This window comes from Ipomoea triloba, chromosome 12 (assembly GCF_003576645.1).
Source record: "Ipomoea triloba cultivar NCNSP0323 chromosome 12, ASM357664v1".
NCBI classification, from domain to species: domain Eukaryota; kingdom Viridiplantae; phylum Streptophyta; class Magnoliopsida; order Solanales; family Convolvulaceae; genus Ipomoea; species Ipomoea triloba.
Window position 1 is genome coordinate 28,151,605 of NC_044927.1, and position 22,099 is coordinate 28,173,703.

The 22,099-nt window shown below is 35.8% G+C and overlaps 4 protein-coding genes across 4 annotated transcripts; 3 read left to right on the forward strand and 1 right to left on the reverse strand.

Annotated features, from left to right (window-relative positions):
• Window positions 1-6,491: 6,491 nt before the first annotated feature.
• LOC115997924 (transcription factor HEC3-like) lies at window positions 6,492-7,256 on the forward strand. The gene has a single exon (XM_031237345.1). The coding sequence runs from the start codon at window positions 6,531-6,533 to the stop codon at window positions 7,170-7,172; it is 642 nt and encodes a 213-aa protein (XP_031093205.1). The 5' UTR covers window positions 6,492-6,530; the 3' UTR covers window positions 7,173-7,256.
• A 4,085-nt stretch (window positions 7,257-11,341) lies between these two features.
• On the forward strand, window positions 11,342-13,294 carry LOC116000317 (probable pectinesterase/pectinesterase inhibitor 51). Its single transcript, XM_031240388.1, has 2 exons — window positions 11,342-12,397; window positions 12,461-13,294. The coding sequence occupies exons 1-2, from the start codon at window positions 11,461-11,463 to the stop codon at window positions 13,162-13,164; spliced, it is 1,641 nt and encodes a 546-aa protein (XP_031096248.1). The 5' UTR covers window positions 11,342-11,460; the 3' UTR covers window positions 13,165-13,294.
• A 1,189-nt stretch (window positions 13,295-14,483) lies between these two features.
• On the forward strand, window positions 14,484-16,338 carry LOC115998331 (probable pectinesterase/pectinesterase inhibitor 51). Its single transcript, XM_031237870.1, has one exon. The coding sequence runs from the start codon at window positions 14,642-14,644 to the stop codon at window positions 16,277-16,279; it is 1,638 nt and encodes a 545-aa protein (XP_031093730.1). The 5' UTR covers window positions 14,484-14,641; the 3' UTR covers window positions 16,280-16,338.
• Window positions 16,339-16,984: 646 nt separating this feature from the next.
• On the reverse strand, window positions 16,985-21,423 carry LOC115999973 (probable Histone-lysine N-methyltransferase ATXR5). Its single transcript, XM_031239955.1, has 6 exons — window positions 20,796-21,423; window positions 20,589-20,669; window positions 18,241-18,464; window positions 18,010-18,110; window positions 17,711-17,923; window positions 16,985-17,511 (listed from the first exon to the last, which is right to left on the reverse strand). The coding sequence occupies exons 1-6, from the start codon at window positions 21,226-21,228 to the stop codon at window positions 17,352-17,354; spliced, it is 1,212 nt and encodes a 403-aa protein (XP_031095815.1). The 5' UTR covers window positions 21,229-21,423; the 3' UTR covers window positions 16,985-17,351.
• Between the last annotated feature and the right edge of the window lie 676 nt (window positions 21,424-22,099).

The following is a 22,099-nucleotide window of genomic DNA, read 5'->3' on the forward strand; positions in this document are numbered from 1 at the left end:
TTGGAAATCTAATTCGTAACTTTACGAAGAAGACACTGCCATATATTTACGAGCTCATCTTTTGGCATTGTACCATGTGCTCTGAAGGGTGGCATGCAGGAATTAATATTGAATGAATAAAAAGAGAGGGGGTGGGGGTCTGATGAGTTCTGATCGTCAAATCTAAGCTGTTAACATATTAAATCCTTGTGGCAATGGGTTTCCTTTTACACCAACTTTTTTGATAAAGGTAGGTTCCTATGATGAGGGCATTAGTGTACCCCCTTTTTCATTGTATTATTATTAATGTTGGCCAGCTTTTGTGCTTGTCTCTTGCTTTCTCTATTATATATGTATATATATTCAATTGGGACCATTGGATTGCATGCATATATTACTTCCCCATCCTCTGATCTGCTTTCGATCATTGTTATTGCGTGGACCGTGCTTTATACAACTGTGTGAATTACGGTTCAAAAACAACATTGTTTTGCATAATTACTCAGTGCAATACATATTTTTTATAACTTATAATAATGTACATTATTATTCTAACTTTATAAATTACGTACGTTATCCTACCTCCAAGTTTTATTATTCTAATAACACATAAAGTACATTATTCTAACTTATAAAATTCAATGACCTCATTAGATCGTGGTCCACACAGCTATGTGTAACACGGTCCACACAATAATTTTCCCTCAATTTTACAATTTAATCTCATCATCTCATCTCTCTAATCAATTATATTACGGAGTATATCGTACGGAGTGTGTGTGTGTGTATATATATATATCGTACTGGATCAAATGCGGACATGTCTTCCAATGTAATTGTGCGGATTGCATCATTAGGTATGCATAAATGCACTACAATGTATTTAGAAATGTACTAAATAAAATACACAAATGCACCACACACCATGATAAAATTTTAACACTTGGTAATGCATGACTGTACATTTACACTGAAACAAGAACGTATATATATTATCATCCCATTCTGTTGAAACAATATAATTAAACACAATCTGCCTTAGCTTAGCTTGCTTGTTCCTGCTGGCAAATTATACTGTGCACCACGGTGCACATAGCAATGTGCACCACGTACCTAAACGACGTCGTTTTGAGCATTGTAAATTAATCATCCGTTTTTTTTGGAAATCACATTTCCCGTTTCGGCCGGTCTCTGTATTTATGTTAATATTATGTGTATTCCAGGCAATCATTCTGTGTATTCTAGGCAACCGTTATGTGTATTCATGTTAGCAACCCATGTGATTTCATGTTAGGAACACATGTTGTGATGTGTTTGTGCATTCGAATGTTTAGGAAGATAAGTTCTGTGTATTTTGTGTAAATATTATGTGTATTCATGTTATTAACACAAGTTGTGATGTGTTTGTGCATTCGAATGTTAGGAGGATGAGTTCTGTGTATTTTGCGTCAATATTCTGTGTCTTATAGGCAAACATTCTGTGTATTCTCGGCAAACGTTCTGTGTATTATATATAATGAATTCCCTGGAGTCATTCGCGTCCACTAACATCTGTGTATTTTGTGTCAGTATTCTGTGTATTCTGGGCAACCGTTCTGTGTATTCATGTTAGCAACCCATGTGATTTCATGTTAGGAACACATGTTGTGATGTGTTTGTGTATTCGAATGTTTAGGAAGATAAGTTCTGTGTCTTTTTAGTAAATATTATGTGTATTCATGTTATTAACACATGTTGTGATGTGTTTGTGTATTCGAATGTTTAGGAAGATAAGTTCTGTGTCTTTTTAGTAAATATTATGTGTATTCATGTTATTAACACATGTTGTGATGTGTTTGTGTATTCGAATGTTTAGGAAGATAAGTTCTGTGTCTTTTTAGTAAATATTATGTGTATTCATGTTATTAACACATGTTGTGATGTGTTTGTGTATTCGAATGTTTAGGAAGATAAGTTCTGTGTCTTTTTAGTAAATATTATGTGTATTCATGTTATTAACACATGTTGTGATGTGTTTGTGTATTCGAATGTTTAGGAAGATAAGTTCTGTGTCTTTTTAGTAAATATTATGTGTATTCATGTTATTAACACATGTTGTGATGTGTTTGTGTATTCGAATGTTTAGGAAGATAAGTTCTGTGTCTTTTTAGTAAATATTATGTGTATTCATGTTATTAACACATGTTGTGATGTGTTTGTGTATTCGAATGTTTAGGAAGATAAGTTCTGTGTCTTTTTAGTAAATATTATGTGTATTCATGTTATTAACACATGTTGTGATGTGTTTGTGTATTCGAATGTTTAGGAAGATAAGTTCTGTGTCTTTTTAGTAAATATTATGTGTATTCATGTTATTAACACATGTTGTGATGTGTTTGTGTATTCGAATGTTTAGGAAGATAAGTTCTGTGTCTTTTTAGTAAATATTATGTGTATTCATGTTATTAACACATGTTGTGATGTGTTTGTGTATTCGAATGTTTAGGAAGATAAGTTCTGTGTCTTTTTAGTAAATATTATGTGTATTCATGTTATTAACACATGTTGTGATGTGTTTGTGTATTCGAATGTTTAGGAAGATAAGTTCTGTGTCTTTTTAGTAAATATTATGTGTATTCATGTTATTAACACATGTTGTGATGTGTTTGTGCATTCGAATGTTAGGAGGATGAGTTCTGTGTATTTTGCGTCAATATTCTGTGTATTATAGGCAAACATTCTGTGTATTCTAGGCAAACGTTCTGTGTATTGTATATAATGATTATGTGTATTATAGATAATGAATTCCCTGGAGTTATTCGCGTCCACTAACATCTGTGTATTTTGTGTCAATATTCTGTGTATTCTGGGCAAACATTCTGTGTATTCTAGGCAACGTTCTGTGTATTATAGATAATGATTATGTGTATTATAGATAATGAATTCCCTGAGTCATTCGCGTCTGCGTCTACTAACACTGAAACAACGTCGTTTTACATACGTGGTGCACATTGCTATGTGCACCGTGGTGCAGGGTATAACGATTGGTTCCTGCTTCATCACGTACACTACATGCATGCATCCATATATACTGTTTTAAGTTCCTATGTTGAGCTCCTCGATCAAATTGGCTAATCATGCATACATCATATCAATTAAAGAACACAAAACAATACTAAACTAAGTTCATATATAATCATTTAAATTGCATATATATTATAGGAGTATGATTATTTCCCCTCATTTTTTCATTCCCTAGCATCTCTACAGATATTACGTTCTAAACTAATTAAAGGGCTCACTTATAAATTAAAAAAAGTTAAATAGTTAAAACATTTTTATTAGTGAAAAACATTCCACATAGGGTTTAAAAAAAAAAGGTGAAAAATGTGGGAGAGTCTAGTATAATTCTATACTATATTATGTGTTGAGTATAAATTATGTCATTTTCTTAATGAATTTCATAAACATTTATATGGTTAATACTAGAATTATAATAGCATGCTTTCACTACAATTATTGTCCCACTAAGATGATTATGGGTACACTACCTATAATCTTTACTTACGGTGTTAGATATTTGTAGGCCGGTATAATGTATGGTGAGCAAATGAGGTTAAAAAGGGTGTGTTTTGCTTAGTTCACGCAGGTAGAAAAATATGGTGTGCTCACCATTATCATCAATCAGCAACCTAGGTGGTGTGTAGGGGCACATTAATCTAGATCGATATATATATATATATATATGTGTGTGTGTGTGAGAGAGAGAGATAGATAGATAGATATGGTGATGATGTATATGTTGTGTAATTTGGAAAAACCGTACCCTTTGGCTTAAACTAGACGGGACCTTAATTCCTCCATCATAAAACCAACACTAATTTCATTATATGGATCATATGTTGTCAATGATGTTGATGCCTTTAATTTGCCATCCAGGCAGTGCCCAACTTCATCCTTTCCTTTTATCTTTTACCATTTTTTTTTTCTGGTTGGGCATGGGCGCTGCCCAAATTTCTCCTATGATTATTATTTATATCTATCTAACACGTTTATTCAATTTGACTCTTAGCTTCAGGCATATATGCTAATTGATGAATGATGATGATAATATTATTACCTAACAAGTAATTAAATTATATTGTTCTTTATAGTACTGTTTTGTTCTATGGTTGAAATCTTATACTAGACTAAAAGTGTATAGTATAGGATTTGAATTATATATATATGAATGAATAGGTCGGTTTTTAACTAAATCATCAAATGTCAATATTGTTAGTGCATGTTTAAGACTTTAGGGCTCTAAAAAGTAACAACATAACTTACTAATATAAAATAATTATATTGCGTGGCAAAACAAGCAAAGTAGTTTAATTTGAACGCTTAATATGTTGAGTATTAGTGATCAAAGCTATAAATGATTAATTAATTAAGAGCGAAGAAACGCTAACCAAATGAAGAATATAGTAAGTTGTCTAGCTAGGCCATTTGGCGTGGGCTGGGAGTAGGGTGTAATTAGTATTAATCAAAGTCAAAATATATATTCTCCCAAGTGATGAATGAAAAGTCATATTTATACAAATTAATGAGTCACACTAAACCTAATCGATCTAGTACGTAGAAATATGAAATGTTGTTAGTTAATTTGTTAGCAATTTTAGAGTTAGAGTTTTAATTAGAGAGATTTATAATAATCATCATTTTTGTTCTTTACCAATAAATTCTATTTTGTCTTTTTGTGACTTCTTCAATTGGGCGCTAGGTACTCAAGTGGATAGTTTGGTCTCCAGTGATTTATGTAACTTAGTCTTAAAATATAATTTTTCTCTTGGAGTTGTGTGTTGATTTTGTTGGGTTTGATATAACAAATTATGAGGAAGTGGGAAGTGTGTGTATATATATGAGGAAACCGGTTGCTATGTCATGGACGGAAGTTCACCTTACAAGGTGGACCGTGTTCATGTTCACAATTTTAAAACTCTATATTCACAATTTCACAACTCTATATTCAACCGTATAACACAATTTTTGAATTTATATAACACAATTGTGAATATAGAGTTAAAAAAACTGTGAATATTGAGTAATATAATTTTATATATTAAGATATAAAATTGTGAAAATGGAGCCGAGTGTATAACATAATTTGCTATGAGGAATCATGCAGAAATGAAAATGGAAAGCTGCAGACAGTTGTTTCGTTTGTAAACATTATTGTGAGAACACACACTATATAGATGATGATGCGGCGATGCAAATGAAAGGACCTTATTATTATATGCGCAATTCAAAATGCATGTGATGATTGAAAATATAATAATAATAATAATAATAATAATGAATTATATTAATTAATTAAATGGCACAATATAATATAATGTAACCTTCATGCATTATGTCTGATGCTTAATTTGGTAAGTAATGATTTCATTAAGGAAAAAGGTGGCAGGCTGCACCCACATATATATTTATATCATCACCCACTATTAATTAATTTTTTTTTTCATTACAATATAATATATAATACCTTTCAATTTTCTCATTTAAAAAATTATATATATATATATATATATATATATATATATATATATATATATATATACAGTTTTATATATTGTTGTTACATTGCAAGTTAAACATATACAAGGCAAATAATGATACATGGAGAAGTGCAGGGTAGGCCGGGATATGATATTGCAATGCTGGCTTGTAGTATGTAGGAGGTAGGCCTGGCCTGTATTTCTACAACCCCTACCTATATATGTATATATAGCCCTAGAAAAACTATCACACCACCAAACCAGAAAAAAGAGAAACGTTACAAGTTAGTAATACTTGTAGTGAGACAGAGCTAGAAGGTGAGATAGAGAGATACAGACTGCCTTTTATTTATTTACCTTAGCTTGTCTGTGTATGTGGTCCCTCCCTTCTTCCACAACATCACATAAATTGCACCGCACCCTAATAATTCTTTAATTTGTTCATGACAGTATAATTTTGAAGTAATAAAGTATTGGGTATATATCTGTTGTTACACTTCATAATATCATGATACAATTTCAGCCAGATTAAATATATGAGTTCTTAATTAGCACTCCTATTTAGGAGATCAGACTTTATAAAAAATATCATTATCTACAAATTTACTTTAATTTTTGTCACTGTATTATATATCTAAAGATATCTACATATGATATCTTGTTGTACGAGGTTGTAAAATTTTTGGTATATAACTGTTTGTGTATTTGAAAAGAAAAAAAAAATTGTTAATTGGTTGCCCTTCTGGCCATATATATATTTAAGCTAGCTAGGGTAGTGATGAGAGCAGCATCCAAAATATAGAAAAGGAGTTTGAGCAGTTTTGATCCGATTAATGACCAACAAGGCACATCCTCTTTTTCCATTTTTAGCAATAATTTTTTCTAGGTTAAACACTCCACAATTCTTTAAAAACCCTATCATTTAATCTCACATCTAATATTATTAAACCTTAGCTTCTTCATCTATCTATCTCACCTCCTCCATATATATCTTTTCTTCAATAATTCCTAAACTCTAAAAATAAAATCTCCATGGACATCAACCATCTTAAGTTCATAAGTGATAATTCCAGTTGGGGAGGAGAGCCTAGCACCATACCCATGGAAACTGATCATCATCATCACCAGTTTCCCTTTCATGATCAGACTGTGTGGCCTAACTTTCAACATCACAATCACACTGAAAATCTGCAGATTCCTGCGACTTGTTTAGGTGCAGGCGGCAGTAATAATGGAGAAGATGGAGAAGAAGGCGGCGAAGAAGAAGAGCTAGGAGCCGTGAAGGAGATGATGTTCAAGATTGCAGCTATGCAGCCGGTTGATATCGACCCAGCCACCATCCGCAAGCCCAAGCGCCGCAACGTCAGAATCAGCGACGACCCCCAGAGCGTCGCCGCCAGGCTCCGCCGTGAGAAGATAAGCGAGAAGATCAGAATCCTCCAGAGACTCGTCCCCGGCGGCACCAAAATGGACACCGCCTCCATGCTAGACGAAGCCATCCGCTATGTCAAGTTCTTGAAACGCCAAATCCGCCTCCTCCAACTCAACCACCACCCACCACCACCTCCCGCCGGAAATTGGGCCGCCGCCGCCGCAACAACCTTCGGCGGAAACGCGGTAACGGACGACCCAACGGCCTCCATGTGCCTCAACCACGAGGTAATTGGCGATTAACTGAAAAAAAAGGCCGTCATTTTTATTATTATGTACTTAATTATCAAAATAAATAATATATCAAAAAAAAACTAAATTAATTAATTAATGTTGTGTCACTTGTGTGTGTGTGTGTGTAAGTGTATACTACATATATGATCCTAGTAAGAGTTGTTGAGTGCATGGTGACGATTATATTGGAAGGAAATTAAATGGAAAAAAAAAACATATATAATATAATATTGAAATGTTTGACGGATCATGTGACCTTAAAAACAAGGAAAAGGAAGAGGGTTTGTTACGATAGTGTTGACTAAAGTGGCATGGGAATAATCATAAGGGTTCCTTGAGTTACGTACATCCATCCATATAATATTTATATTTATATATATATAAAAGAGGTTACGTTTTTGGTGATATGATCCATTGCATGTGAGAAAGTTGCTTAGGCTGATTCTATCCTGGGAATAAAACAGTAACGAAACATGGGAAATCATTGAAATGGTCTAATTTATTTCTTTTGTTTACTACTGACTAAGATTACAAAATAAAATTTATTTATATGATGAGGATTGATTTCGTTATTTATCCATCCAAAAATAATAATTAAAACCCATATTAGCTTGTTTGAATTGAAGGAAGAAATTAGAATTAAAGAAAAAAAGTAGTAGATGAGATGGGAGTGAATTGTTGGATCCGTATGTTATGTTTGTTTGTATGTGGAGTCAGTGTTGTGATGATTATATATGATATGATATGATGGATGGGATAGAGTGATAAGATGGAGAAGATCGAAGTAGTGTGAAGATTGTTGTAGATCTATGAGACTGGGTTTTAATTTAGCCCTAGCAAGCTACCTAGCTGCATATCATATCACATCAGATTTGCAGTCTCTATGCATATATATATATATATATATATGATGTGCTGAAAAAGCTGGATTATTGTCTTTCATTTTCTTCTAAACCCGCCTGTCATGCCGCCTGCGATACATATATGATGATTATTATACTCTCACTATGCCGCCTTTGCCATCTCTTAAACGCATCATTTACTTAATTAATTAATGCTTTTCAATTCTTCATCTCTCCAATGAAATATGAGTACTAGTAACGGGTGATGATGAGGTTAAATTTATAATTATATACTCCCTCTGTCTCATTTTACATATCTTATTTATTATTTATTGATTAAATCAATTCTTTCTTCTTTGTTTATTTTCTTTGGTAATTTTTTATTATTTTTAAATTTAATTTTTTGTGTTTAATAGTACTTTTAATGCAATTTTTAAATATATAAATTTTATATATTAATGCTAAACTTAATATTATAAAAAATTGGATTAAAAATTACTTCAGTCAAGCCTCGTTAAACGAACCAGACAACCATTTTGGGACGGAGGTAGTATATACAAGGAGAATTGAATATGAAATCATAGATCTATGATGTACATGCATTTCTTTCATAAATCTTTAATTCGATCATTTTCTGCATGTCATTAGAAGTGATAAGGGTCCGGGTATATATAAATGTTAGATAAGTAGGTGTTTGCACATTTTTAGCAGATTGAATAGATTCGGAATTGAAGAATGTAACCATTGCATTCTAACCTGGTATCATATGTGTTTGCAAATTACAAGAGTTTGATTTATTTTCTTAATTAAGTAATCTTCTCTATTATTTAGCACGCAGATGGCCTGGTACACTTACTATGTTTTTAAGTGATGTGGTTAAAAAAAAAAAAAACGTGTCACATATTTTTTTTCTAAGTTAGTGGTTAGACACCTTCAACAATCATAATTATCATGAAGTGAATAATAAAAAAAAAATACTTGTCTTTTTAAGGTTATTGATCAAAAGGATTTGTTCAAGGTTTAGTACATGTCACAAATTTTTTGTTCTAGCTTAACCGGGCATGATATTTTATTCAAGACAATGGACTAATGATATGTATAGTTTTAACAATTTGAGCAATGCATACATTTTTGTATTGATTCTCATAGATAGTGCCAATATTGATCTTATAACTTGTGCAATCGAAGTTCAGCAAACACAAATGATATGATCGAAATTTGCTAGGGAAAATAAGAATAACTACAGTAAGCTAAGGTATATATCTATTGCTATGTGTCAAAAGGGTTTCAAACCCCTTACAACCTTTTTCAAAAATTTAATTATGGTACTCTATTTAAAATAAGAAAGTAAATTTCACAATTTATAGGTTTTAATTACAAATTAATTGTTTGTAAAAAAAATTATAGAAAAATAATCTCCTTACCTTCTTGCTTCATAATTTAAATGAAAAAAATATCATTTTTCATTTCAAAATTATATCAGTGAATGGATATTAATTAAGAGGCAATATAAGAAATATTTTATATTATTAAAACCTTTTTTTTTTTTTAAAGTCAAACTACTACTCCCTTGCTTGTTAAAATCATTCCCAAATTTAACTTCCATACCTCATTGTATTGAATATTGTTATTTAAAAAAAAAAACGCATCTTCCTCTTTATATATTCATTTGTCATGTATGTGAAGGAGTATAATCATATCATTATACTCAATAGAGGTGCCTACAGTCCAGCGAGGGTTAGCCACTGTGTCCGACGGTGGAGGCCTTGGGTTACACCAAAAAAAATCAGATCATTATAAGGGATAAAAACAATACTTTGTATTATTTTGGTGTAAAATAAAATAAATGAATTGAAGGAGAAAAATGTAGGCGTTGTTGGTTTTGGATAGTGTAGTGATAATGTGATATATTGAATAATCCAATCCCGGGCTAACCGGATGGGCATCATTTGATAGTGTTGTAGTCAACATGTACTCCAATATGCGTATGCTATCATCCAAATAACTAATAATTGGCCTGCCAAAGGTGGAGCAATATATATATGAGTCTTGATGGTTGGGTACGTAAGATCTATATATCAGACTGATATGGTCTGAAATTGAAATATGGTATCTGTTTATGTGTAAGTCTATTTAGGTCCCAGATTGGCAGGAGCTGAGCTTGTTGTTTCACCAATGGGAACTACAGCTCAACGTTTGGATTGATTTTAGGTGATTATATTATATTGAATTGCTCCATTAAGGGATTACTGATGACCTTATATTGTGAGAATCAATATGCATTTGATATGATTTTAGGAGATTAACTTTACAAATTTAATCCAACACCTCAAATGAGTAGATGGATCGAACAATATAAATATCTTGACATGTAAAAAGTTTGCAATTCATTCTTCCTAAAGCAATAATAGCATTTCATATTTCTAGACCTTAATTTTCCATAGCAATATACATTGTTTTTTATTGGTAGTGTTGGCCCGCAAATGGCTTCAATAGTCGTAAAATCAACAATTTTTGCACCAAAAAGTGATAAGTTTGACTATTGACAACACATTTCTGGTTGAACTCAAGGTTTACCTCCTTCATTATCTATTTTTCAAAATTGCACTAGCCATCTTAAAAAGATTAATATAGGGTGTGTTTGATTCATGGGGTTAGACAAATGATAATGAAAGTCATAAACATTGTTTGGATGACAATTTTTTAAAACATAAGTATAGAATTTGATTACCCCTATAATTACAAAACATATTACATAATTTAAATGAGGTACCATTCCATTAATTCAGTATTATCCATCCTCATTTAGTCGACTTTTTCACCACATTGCTTACTCATTTCTTTGCCACTCTTAAGATCCATTGCTTTGATTTTTTGCTTGTGTTTTTTTTTGTGTTTGTTTTTGTTTTTTTGTTTTTTGTTTTGTTTTGTTTTGTTTTGTTTTGTTTTTTTTTTTTTTTGTGTGTGTGTGTATTTTAAAAACATATAGGATCATGCCTAACCAATTCAAATATCAATATAGATAATATTGGTAATCATTTTAATTCCACTCTATTACCAAACATGTAAAATATACACCCACCTAAACTCATTCCAATAATGTCAAGTTTAGATTTTATTATCCTTATTTTATCAAATTATTAATTTTTATCAAAATTGCGCTAGCTAGCTTAAATACAATGCAATATAATGTATCCAAAAGATAATTTAAAATGGCGCTGCTTTGTTCGAACGATTTGAATCATAAATAAGAGCACCCGGCCTGTATAAAACATAAAATTGCATGTATAGTATATTCTTTTTTTGACGGTTGTCGTGGATTTCAAGTATTATCGATCTGCGAATATACTATACATATCTTCACGAATATATATATATAAGGGGAGCATCGCATCTTAAGAAACCCCCGCCATTATATATCTTGTATCCACAACGTACCATTCAAACCCATTTCAATGGCGTCCACATTGTTAATCACGCTCCTCATCATTTTGGCCTATCCCTCCTCCGCCGACCGTTCCTTGTCGCCCCAACAATCGACTACGCCAGTGATTGCTGCGACCTGCGTCGCCTCCCGTGATCCACCATCATGCGAAGACGCGTTAACCAAGCTCACCTTCGTCCCGCCCGACGCAAACGCCTTCCAGGTTATCCAATCCGCCCTGAATGTGACTTTGAAAAATCTGGACAAGGCCATTTGGATGACCAAGGATATCCTGGGCGGCGCCTCCGGAAACCGGAACCTCACCACGGCAGCTAAGGTTTGCGGAGAGATTCTGGGATATTCCAGGTATCGGGTCGCGTTGGCAGCTCATCGCGGTTTACAGGGCCCTAAAATCAAAGACGGGCGTGCGTGGGTGAGCGCCGCCCTGGGGTATCAGTACGATAGCTGGTCCGCCCTAAAGAAAGAAAACGACACCGCGAAGGTGATCAATACTATGGCTCTTATAAACGACACCATAATGGCGATGACCAGCACCGCCCTGAATATGCTGGCTAATTACGATGTGCACGGAGAGAACGTGGGGTCGTGGGGCCCTGTGAAGACGGAGAGGGAGGGGTATTGGGAGCCTGTGAAGGGAGATCGATCTAGCCGCCGGTTTGATTTCAAAGGCGGCGTCCCCAAGGGCCTGAAACCGAACGTGACGGTTTGCAAGAGCGAGGGGTGCGACTATATGACGGTTCAGGAGGCGGTGAATGCGGCGCCCAGCCTTAAATCCAGGAACCTGTTCGTGATATGGATCAAGGCTGGCGTTTACAAGGAGATGGTTCGGGTGTCGGTGAAGAAGCTAAATATTGTGTTTTTAGGAGATGGTATGGGCCAAACTGTCATCACCGGAGCTCTACATTCCGGCATACCCGGAATGAATACCTACGGCTCTGCCACCGTCGGTACGTAATTCATTTTTTTATATAAATTTATATGTATGCACATTAATTGTGTGTCGTCCTCAGGTGTTGTTGGAGATGGATTCATGGCGTACAATATGACGTTCGAGAATAGAGGAATTGGTTACCAAGCAGTAGCCTTCCGATCCGACGCGGATCACACCCTGATAGAAAGCTGCGAATTCCTGGGAAATCAAGACACCCTTTACGTGAAATCCCTGCGCCAATACTACAAATCGTGTCGCATCCAAGGAAACGTAGACTTCATATTCGGGAATTCAGCGGCATACTTTGAAGACTGTGAAATCCTGTTCTCTGCAAGGCCAGATGAGGCGGAGAAGGGGGAGACAAACGCGGTGTCGGCCCACGGCCGGATCGACCCTGCCCAGACAATTGGTTTCGTGTTCCAGAATTGCACCATTAACGGCACGGAACAGTACTTGAAAGTTTACTATAAGAATCCGAGCGTGCACCGTAATTATCTTGGACGCCCGTGGAAGGAGTATTGCAGGACGGTTTTCATAATGTGTAGCTTTGGGGATATTGTTTCAAAGGATGGATGGTTTCCATGGAAGGATGATTATGCTCTCACCACGCTTTATTATGGGGAATTCCAGAATAGGGGAGCTGGTGCCGACACATCGGGGCGCGTCAATTGGAGTAGCATTATTCCGCCACAACATCTTTACTCATATACGGTTCCCAATTTTATCCAGGGGGATACATGGATTCCTCAATCTGGATATATTTCACTCAACAAATTAAACTAATCCTTTAATTTGTAATTGGTGATACAAGCTACCTAAGTGATAACTTACAAGCAGGAATTGAAGAAAACGTTATATATTTGTTGTCCCCGGCCTTTTGCAATATAATGGATCGGAATATTATTGCTATATATATGTTGGTTACTTCTTTTAATTCAATATTGCACGTACGCCATAATTCCATCACCATCAGCTCACAGCTTCCATTTTTTCCTTTGCACCACAATTATAATTTGCTAAAAGTCAGACATAATAAATATAATGTTACAGATCGAGCTTTAATGTCTGTGGAATATAAGCAAGCTAAGGATGGTTTTGGTTGAACTCGACACATTATGAATGGACCAAGAAAAACTCCATATTAAATATGAAAGTAATAGATAGAGTTGATCTTTAGTTTTGACATACATATCCATTGTTTGGTAACCTAACTTATCAACTAATTTGGTTTATTTGACAAAGTCAAACAACCAATATGAGTGTTTAATTAATCAAAAATTTGCAACATTTTATTGCTCCTAAACAATAAAATTTAATAAGTTGCTTAAAGCACCTTTTTCGATCTAACTTATCGAGAAAAATCAATTATTTTTCCTAAAACAACCCTATTTTTAAAAGGAAAAAAAACAAAACTGTGCTGACGGATTCCACAGTCCCGCCTTCAAGTCTCATTGTTCCCATTGTCTCTTCAAGGTACTAGGCAACGAGATGCTTGAGCCCGTCAATGAGACTCATAAGCCCGATGCCTAGTACCGTGAATGTAATTAGGAACGGGACATGTGATTAGTGTTCACGGGCCTAAGTTCGTGAACATATGTTTATTTATTTTTAATAAATTCGCTAATAATAATAATATAATTATTATTATAGGTTAAAATAATATAATATACCTATACCGTTAAAGGTCTATAACTAATGCATAGTAAACAATACATTGTAAAATGGGAAAGTGAAAGTATTTAGTAAAATTATATTATGTGTTTCTTGATTGACTTAAAAAGTAATATAATTTCATAAAAAAATGGCATTAATTTTGTATTTAATATCGTTTTAAATGCCATAAAGTCCAAAACATCTTTAATTGTTTTTTTAAATTTGTATTTAGTCTTACGTTATGCCTGCCTTGAGTGGAATACTATCACAAGTAGTGGTAATAATGGAGTAAACAGTCAAAACACAGTTGTGTTGTGTATTATCACAAGTCACAGGTGGTAATAATGGAGTAAACAGTGAAACCAATTAAGGATATTTTCAAGCATAAACCGGATTTGGCTGTAGTAATGATAATTATATAGATCGACAACAATCCTATCTGTCAAACGTTTTTCTTGGCCCGCTAATTAATTATTTTCCAAATTTTCAGCATTACATTTAAAGAATATATTTATTATTTCTATTCTATAGTGAGCTAGTGAGCTGAGCGATGAAGATTATTATATGAGGGCAGATTCAGGGGCCATTCTTTGGTCCACTCAATTCAATGGGGTCCATTTTATCACTGGCTCTCCTCACATTGTTCCTCCTCTCCGCCTCCTCTTCCTCCTCGGTCATTCGCCGCTATTTACCGGAAGATTCAGCTACGCCGGCCAACATTGTTGCTGCTTGCAATGCCTCACGTGACCCAGCGTTGTGCGAACGCGCATTGACCCAATCTGGTCAACTGCCGCCAAACGCAACTGCGCTCCAGATTCTCCAGTCCGTACTGAATCTCACTTTCCAGCATCTGGATACCGCGGAATCGCAGGTGAAGGATATTCTGGCCGGATCTACTGGGAATCTGAACCGGACGCAGGCTGCCAACAATTCCCTTGAGGCAATTGGGTATTCTAGGTATCGGGTCGGGTTGACGGATCGGTACGGTCTGGATGGCGATAAGATGAAGGACGGGCGTGCGTGGCTGAGCGCCGGCCTGGCTTTCCAGTACGGCAGCTGGTCCGCCTTTAGCTTGGTGAATGACACGGCGCAGGTTGTTAATACTATGGCGTTTATCAATGACACCTTAATTCCGATGACCAGCGCCGGGCTGAGCATGTTAGCGAATTATGATGTGTACGGCGAAAACACCGCTTTGTGGGGCCCGCCCAAGACCGAACGGAACGGGTACTGGGAGCCTGCCGACAAGTCCGGGTTGGATTTTGAAGGCGGCGTGCCCAAGGGCTTGAACCCGAACGTGACGGTTTGCAACGGCGGCGGATGCGACTACAAGACGGTGCAGGAGGCGGTTGATGCGGCGCCGGACTCTAAACCAACGGAGCGGTTCGTGATTTGGATCAAAGCAGGAGTATACAATGAAACGGTTAGGGTACCGTTGTACAAGTTTAACGTGGTTTTCTTAGGAGACGGGATTGGGAAAACCGTGATTACGGGGTCTCTAAAAGTGGGTCAACCTTTGATGACAACCTACGAATCCGCGACGGTTGGAGTATTGGGAGATGGATTCATGGCAAGCAATCTTACATTCGAGAACACGGGAACTGGTTCTCAGGCAGTGGCCTTCCGATCCGACAGCGACCACACCGTGGTAGAAACCTGCGAATTCAGAGGGAACCAAGACACTCTGTACGCCAAATCCATGCGCCAATACTACAAATCCTGCCGCATCCAAGGAAACGTAGACTTCATCTTCGGGAACGCCGCCGCCTTCTTCAAGGACTCAGAAATCCTGGTCGTGCCCAGAGCAGTGGACCCAGAGAAAGGCGAGAACAACGCCGTCACGGCCCACGGGAGGATCGACCCTGCGCAGACTACAGGATTCGTGTTCCACAATTGCACCGTCAATGGCACCCAGGAGTACCTCAAACTGTACTATAAAAATCCCAAGGTGCACAAGAACTTCCTTGGGAGGCCATGGAAGGAGTATTCGAGGACAGTTTTTATAGGGTCAAGGTTTGAGGTTATAGTTTCCAAGGAAGGATGGCTTCCGTGGAAAGATGATTTTGCACTGAATACCCTTTATTACGGGGAATTGGAAAATACGGGAGGCGGGGGAAGCACAGCTGGGCGTGTGAATTGGAGCAGCATTATTCCGGTAGAGCATGTAAACTCATATTCGGTTCATAATTTTATCCAAGGTGATGGTGATGGTGATGGATGGATTCCTCCTCCTAAATCTAGCTAGTCCATTAACCCAAACACCAAAATGGGGGTTTTAATAAAAACAAGAATATTGTTTTTAAATTAGAATTATCATATCAATAGCTTTTCATATTGGTACCATCACAACTAACAACTTATATTATATACAACCTAATATCATAATTCATAGTTGTAACTTGTACGTATACACCTAACAACATCAACTACTCTATGCACTTAAAAAAATTAATTAATTAATGTGCGGTGTGATATATTTGATTACAAAAACTCAAAAACAAGATATAGGGACACATACATATATAGTCGTAAAAATGTATAAATTTTTATTCAATAAATCAGCCAATCTGAAAATAGTTTGGTGTCATGTGCTTTAATTAGTCAAGTCATTAGCAGTGACTTTTGGGAATTTTCGCCCCTTTCATCGTATTTGGTCTTACATGTAATGTCATTATTAAATACAAGTGGCCTGCCTCCCTGCCTGCACAGTGAATATTCTTCCATTCAATCTTCTACATAGCTTAGTGCCTGCCCTACCTGCATTCTCATATACATTACACTATTCCTTTTTATCATTTCACACAAAACAATTAATGAACCATTTTCTTAATATTTTTAAATTTAATGTTTTTTTTTTTTTCAAAAAAAAGTTAAACATACATGTATCAAAACTAAAATAGCATCCAAAAGAGTAGCTGACACAATTAAAGTAGTAGTGGAACCTCAGATCTGGAAGTCACTGGGGATAAAGAAATGATATAACACTTGGCATCACCATGTACAAATGGCCAACCAGCTTACTACCTAAGCTTGATAATAAGAATAAAAACAACCATCAGTGCTGCTCTCCTAGGACCTCCCTACCTTCACTGTCCAAAACTTTTCTCTGCCTTCAATCAAACTCTTTTTTTTTTCCAGCTAAAAATCTGTTTCTTTTTTTCTTTCTTTTTTAATCATATGTAAGTAGCCAGCATCAACATCCGGCAATAGATAATGAAATTAGAGGGGGAAAAAAAAAAAAACTTGACTCTGCTCTAGCTTAAAGAATTCTTTCGATCCTATAGACACGATGGAGAAAAACTGTGCTCAAATCAGTTCTACACAAAATGATGAGTAGGGTATTCATGCTCATATCCATTGTAGTCATAGTATAGCCTCTCTCCCTTAGAAATATCACGAATTGCAACCAAAAGGACCCGGCATTCACCATTTACATTGTATCTCACACATTTCAGATTCTGCTTCTTCCTACCACCCCTGCAGCAAAGAAGTTGGATTGCCTTCATGAAAATTTCACTTCAATATTGTTAATTCATAAAACATTTTCCTCACACAAATAACAAAGTTAAATAAGAGATGTTTATTAATGGATGTTGAGCTTAGAACAGAGCCATCATAGTGGAGAAGTAACAGAGATGACCAAACGAAGGAGATAAAGTTTGTAATGTAGCCTTACAATGTGTGATTGTTTATGCCATTGATAAAGCGAGCAATATTTCCACGCTTATCAGGGCAGATAACAAGGCTTTTAGATGGGTCCGTTGCTAAAAGAAGTGTCATCATGCTATCACAATCATCATTTTGCCGATTTCTAATGTAATCCACATCCCCTGTGTACTCTGCAATTAATGTCATGTCCTTAATAGCTGCATCAGCTTCTACAGTATAGCTGCAACATTCAAGAAGATTAAACTCGACATGCAATCACAAATTGTAAGAGAATCATTGCACAGAACAGGTTAGTGAACTGAATACCCTTCACATGAATCAAAAACCACAATAAGTGGAGGCCATAGGCCACTTTTACACATAGCTCTACACTGCTCCAAGGTTTCAGTATCTTCTTTTGAGAGAACCTAACAGAAGTTAGAGAGAAAGAAAAGAACAAAAAAGCACAATTACAACAGATATAAGAAGTGCTGGGTAAAACATTTATTTCAATGCAAAATAAAAAATAAAATCAATCCAATAAAAGTTCAAGTGAACCTGCATTCCACCATTTTCAAATTTTGCTTGATTTGCACGTTTGCGAGCCATGCCAGTAACATAAGTGAGTTCGTTACTAAATTCCATACCAAGAGCTGTTAAAGCAGTGGCAAGAGTACCCATTTGATCTAGTCGTCTAGCAGGATCTTCTGTCGGAGTAAATGGCAATAATCTTCTGCGCTTCTTGTGATAACCTAAAGTACGCTTTCGCCGTCTTCTGATATCTAGTCACCACACAAAGGAAACAAATAAATGGTTCAGTGTGTGATAAAGTTGAAACACAGATAGCTTTGGGTACTGTGTTAAATAATGTGCATTAAATCCTTCCTATACAAGATTGCTGACACAAAAGATTGAAAATTTGCATATTGGTAATTTAAACATATAAAAGAGTAGAAGAGAACAAGAGCAATAAAACCAGCCTATCACCTGAATTGTCATTCAGGTAATGCTTGTCTACAAAGAGCAATTGTAGCAATAAAAGTAGCGAGACTAGCATAATTCATGTAAAAGGACACCTTCAAATGCAATGTCTTCATCAATGTTCATATATGAACCCTTATTTCTTTTCACTTCCATTAGTAATCTGCATGAGCTCAAAGCTCATATTGCTAGGGGCTTTTGGTGGAAAATATCTGGTGCTGGATTTTTCTAGAATTAGTTCTTCTGCTTATAATCCACATGCAGAGGACAATTAAGATACTTATTCATTAAATTTTAAGATTTGGCAATACTGATTCTTAGAAAGTAGAACATGCACAAAGAACATACATTTGATTGCCTTCCTCTATCCAGATCATTCTTGCTTGAAATGTTCTTCACCTCTCCATCAGATATTTGTCCCAATAGTGAGGCACAAGTTTAGCAAGTCATGGATAAGTCAGAGAAATGGAGAAGAAAATTGATGAAAAAGCTTTCCTAAGTGTATTTATGAAAATTGAGAGTTTAGGCAACGAAGTTCAGGAAAGCACTGAAGAAAACTGCTTCCTAATATAAGAAATGGGCTGCTATAACTGGCTATCAATGTCATAGTCCAAAAATTTCAGGAACAACATCTTCTCAAACAGGATTCCTAATAGTAGTAAGCATAGAAAACTAGCTCTTTTCTCTTTTCTTCTCCTTAAACTCAGAAAAGCTAAGAAATTTTACTGCTCTAAGAAGTTGAATGCTTGAGAGATAATTACTACTTTTCCAATTAAAACAAATTGCGTCTCCAAGGGAACACAGACACGCAAGGGAGCAGAGTGATTTATCTAGGATCTACATGAAATAACACAGGCAATCTGTAATTCTTGATTTATCTAGGATCTGACACCTTAAGTAAAGCTATTATGAGGAAGATTTCTTCCTATTTATAGACACGAAGTAACATTTCAGGAGCAGAACTGTAGTTTTGGGTACATAACTAAGGAATTAGGAATATTACTGTATATTGAGAAACAAGATTAAGGAATTAGGAATATACTAATGTAGTTATCCATAACATGGAAATTTATGATATCAAAATCCCTTCTATTTTTGTTTCCAATGGGATTGTAACAGACTAACAGCTCACTGTGCAGTCTTTCACAAAAATAACTAACTACTAGGCAGATTAGCATGGCAGCTGGCACTTTATTTCATAGCACCAATTGTATTAGTTTCTTAAATAAATGCTAAGGATCTTCCAGTGACATGTTTTCCAGCACTATCAAATATTTAGTTCATTGAGAAAAGGCTTCTGAGAAACAATATACTAGCCTAAAATCTTCAAGCATGGCTTAAGTAGCTTGTTAAGGAGCATATGATACTACAAGGATGGCTCAACTTTTTTATCTTTTGACAAAACAGTTCCATAAAGCATGAATCCACACATCAAACCACTAGATTAAATAATGATTATATCTTTAAGCTAGAAAATAGTTTGCAATGACAGTAAAGGTCAAGATCTCCCCTATGGTATCTAGTGTATAAATATATACATGGAACATTAAAACTTCTTACTAGATAACTCATGGACCACCAAGGAGCCCTTTTTTTTTATTTGTATTGTTTATTAAAGTATTCTTTATACTGCATCTGTTCTGTTCTCAAAAAGGAAGAAATTTTTTTCAGTTGTCCTATGTTTCAGAATTTGTAGACCATACATATGTAGTCCCAGTATACACCTGGTACTAAGAACAAGTAGAAAACAAATTGGATAAGAATACAAAAGTTAGAAAATCACAAAATTAAAAGGATACTAACTTTGAAAATGAAATATACATGTAATATTCTCTACAAAACAATAAAAAATCCAATTAAAATCAATGATCATCATGCACAAATTACATCAATGATCACTATATACAAATTACACTTTGTTTTACCTTGGGGTGATGTGCATTTCATCACCAATTTGCTGCCTTTCTGAATTCGAAAGAAATCATCAATCTTCTTCTGCGAAAAGCCTAAAAACACAATCAAAACAGTAAAATTTTCATTAACATGCATGATCATATATGTGAGCACACAATGTATGTGCAGATACGCACAAGTGTACGCGAAAGAGAGCAGTGGAATTTGTTTGTGCGTACTTTTGATAGGGCGGCGTTGATCAGCGGTGCAGGAAGGACAGAACCACTGCCCAATAGGGACCCGGACAACAATGGGCCTAACACAGAGCATGTGGAAGCCCTTATCGCATTTATCGCAGAGAAGAATCTCGTCGTCTTTCTCGCCGGAGCCGCATTGTTCACATACCAGGTTTTCGTAGTCGTTCCCAGCGCCGCTGCATACGACGGAGCCTTGGTCGTGCTCCTCCTCCTCCTCATCCTCCTCTTCCTCCTCCTCCAGCTGAACGTGCTTGGCTACGGCCATGATCTCCTTCATCGACCTTAATTTCTTCGGCGGCGGAGACTCCGACCTCTCCCTTATGATATCCGAATAAGCTCGATTTTGGACCCTCTTGTGAGCCACCGATACCGAAGACGGCGCCTTAGCCGGCGACGCAGAGCTGGAGGGAGCCATTGATTGGGGAAAGGGGACTGAAACGGAATAAGATTGATTGACGGAGGGTGAATTCGTAATGAGGTGCCAAAATTATTTATTTTACTTTCATTCTTTATTTTGGTTTCATTCTAACAGTTGATTGAATAGTGTTGTTGTTGTTGTAGCTGCCTGCAGCCTGTGCAGAGGAAGAGGAAGAAGAAAATAGAAACGGAAATGGTGGAGAGAGAAAAAATGGTCAAATCGGGTCGGGCAGGTGTTGCCGGATATTTGGCGTGACGCTATGCGTACGTGGCGATGGATTACTCGGAACGCGCGCGGGGACTTTGGTATGCGGATTTTCGGGTTGTTTGGGGTTAAGCAGTCGTTTGGTTTGGGTAATGGAGAGGTACGACAAGCATGAAGCTTTTCTCATTTTGGTTGTTCGTTCGGATCAAAACTACTTCCAATCCATTTCGGGTAATTACATTAATGGGGTGTTCGGTTGGGTGTAAAAGAATAGCAATACAATGAATGAATTGTTCAATTATGTACCTGAAATAAAATAAGTATAACATGTGTTAATGTATCTTATGCTATGCTTGTATCTTGTGTTATGCGTTTTTGTATCTTACGTTATGAAATTTTGTACCTTAAGAATATTGATTTTATATATGAACTAAAGTAATATAAAACATGTGTTTAATGTTATGCGTTTCTGTGTCTCATATTATGCAATTTTGTACTTTAAAAGTATGAATTATGTAAATTTAATAAATCAATAGTTGTGTAGCACATAACATATTCTGTTTATTATTTTATAAATCTGTGTCTTGTATTATAAAATTACTATTATTATTTCAATCCATATATAATTGAGTTCTAGTGCAATTGCCTCTCTCAGATGCGATTG

Excerpts from the sequence above, each read along its gene's own strand:
- LOC115998331 (XM_031237870.1), top strand. The coding sequence starts at position 14,642 with ATGGGGTCCATTTTATCACTGGCTCTCCTCACATTGTTCCTCCTCTCC.
- LOC116000317 (XM_031240388.1), top strand. The coding sequence starts at position 11,461 with ATGGCGTCCACATTGTTAATCACGCTCCTCATCATTTTGGCCTATCCC. Across the intron at positions 12,398-12,460 it reads CTACGGCTCTGCCACCGTCG|GTGTTGTTGGAGATGGATTC; the intron begins GTACGTAATTCA and ends TGTCGTCCTCAG.
- LOC115999973 (XM_031239955.1), bottom strand. The coding sequence starts at position 21,228 with ATGGCTCCCTCCAGCTCTGCGTCGCCGGCTAAGGCGCCGTCTTCGGTA. Across the intron at positions 18,465-20,588 it reads GAAATGCACATCACCCCAAG|ATATCAGAAGACGGCGAAAG; the intron begins GTAAAACAAAGT and ends TGTGGTGACTAG. Across the intron at positions 17,512-17,710 it reads GGCATAAACAATCACACATT|GGGTGGTAGGAAGAAGCAGA; the intron begins GTAAGGCTACAT and ends TCTTTGCTGCAG.
- LOC115997924 (XM_031237345.1), top strand. The coding sequence starts at position 6,531 with ATGGACATCAACCATCTTAAGTTCATAAGTGATAATTCCAGTTGGGGA.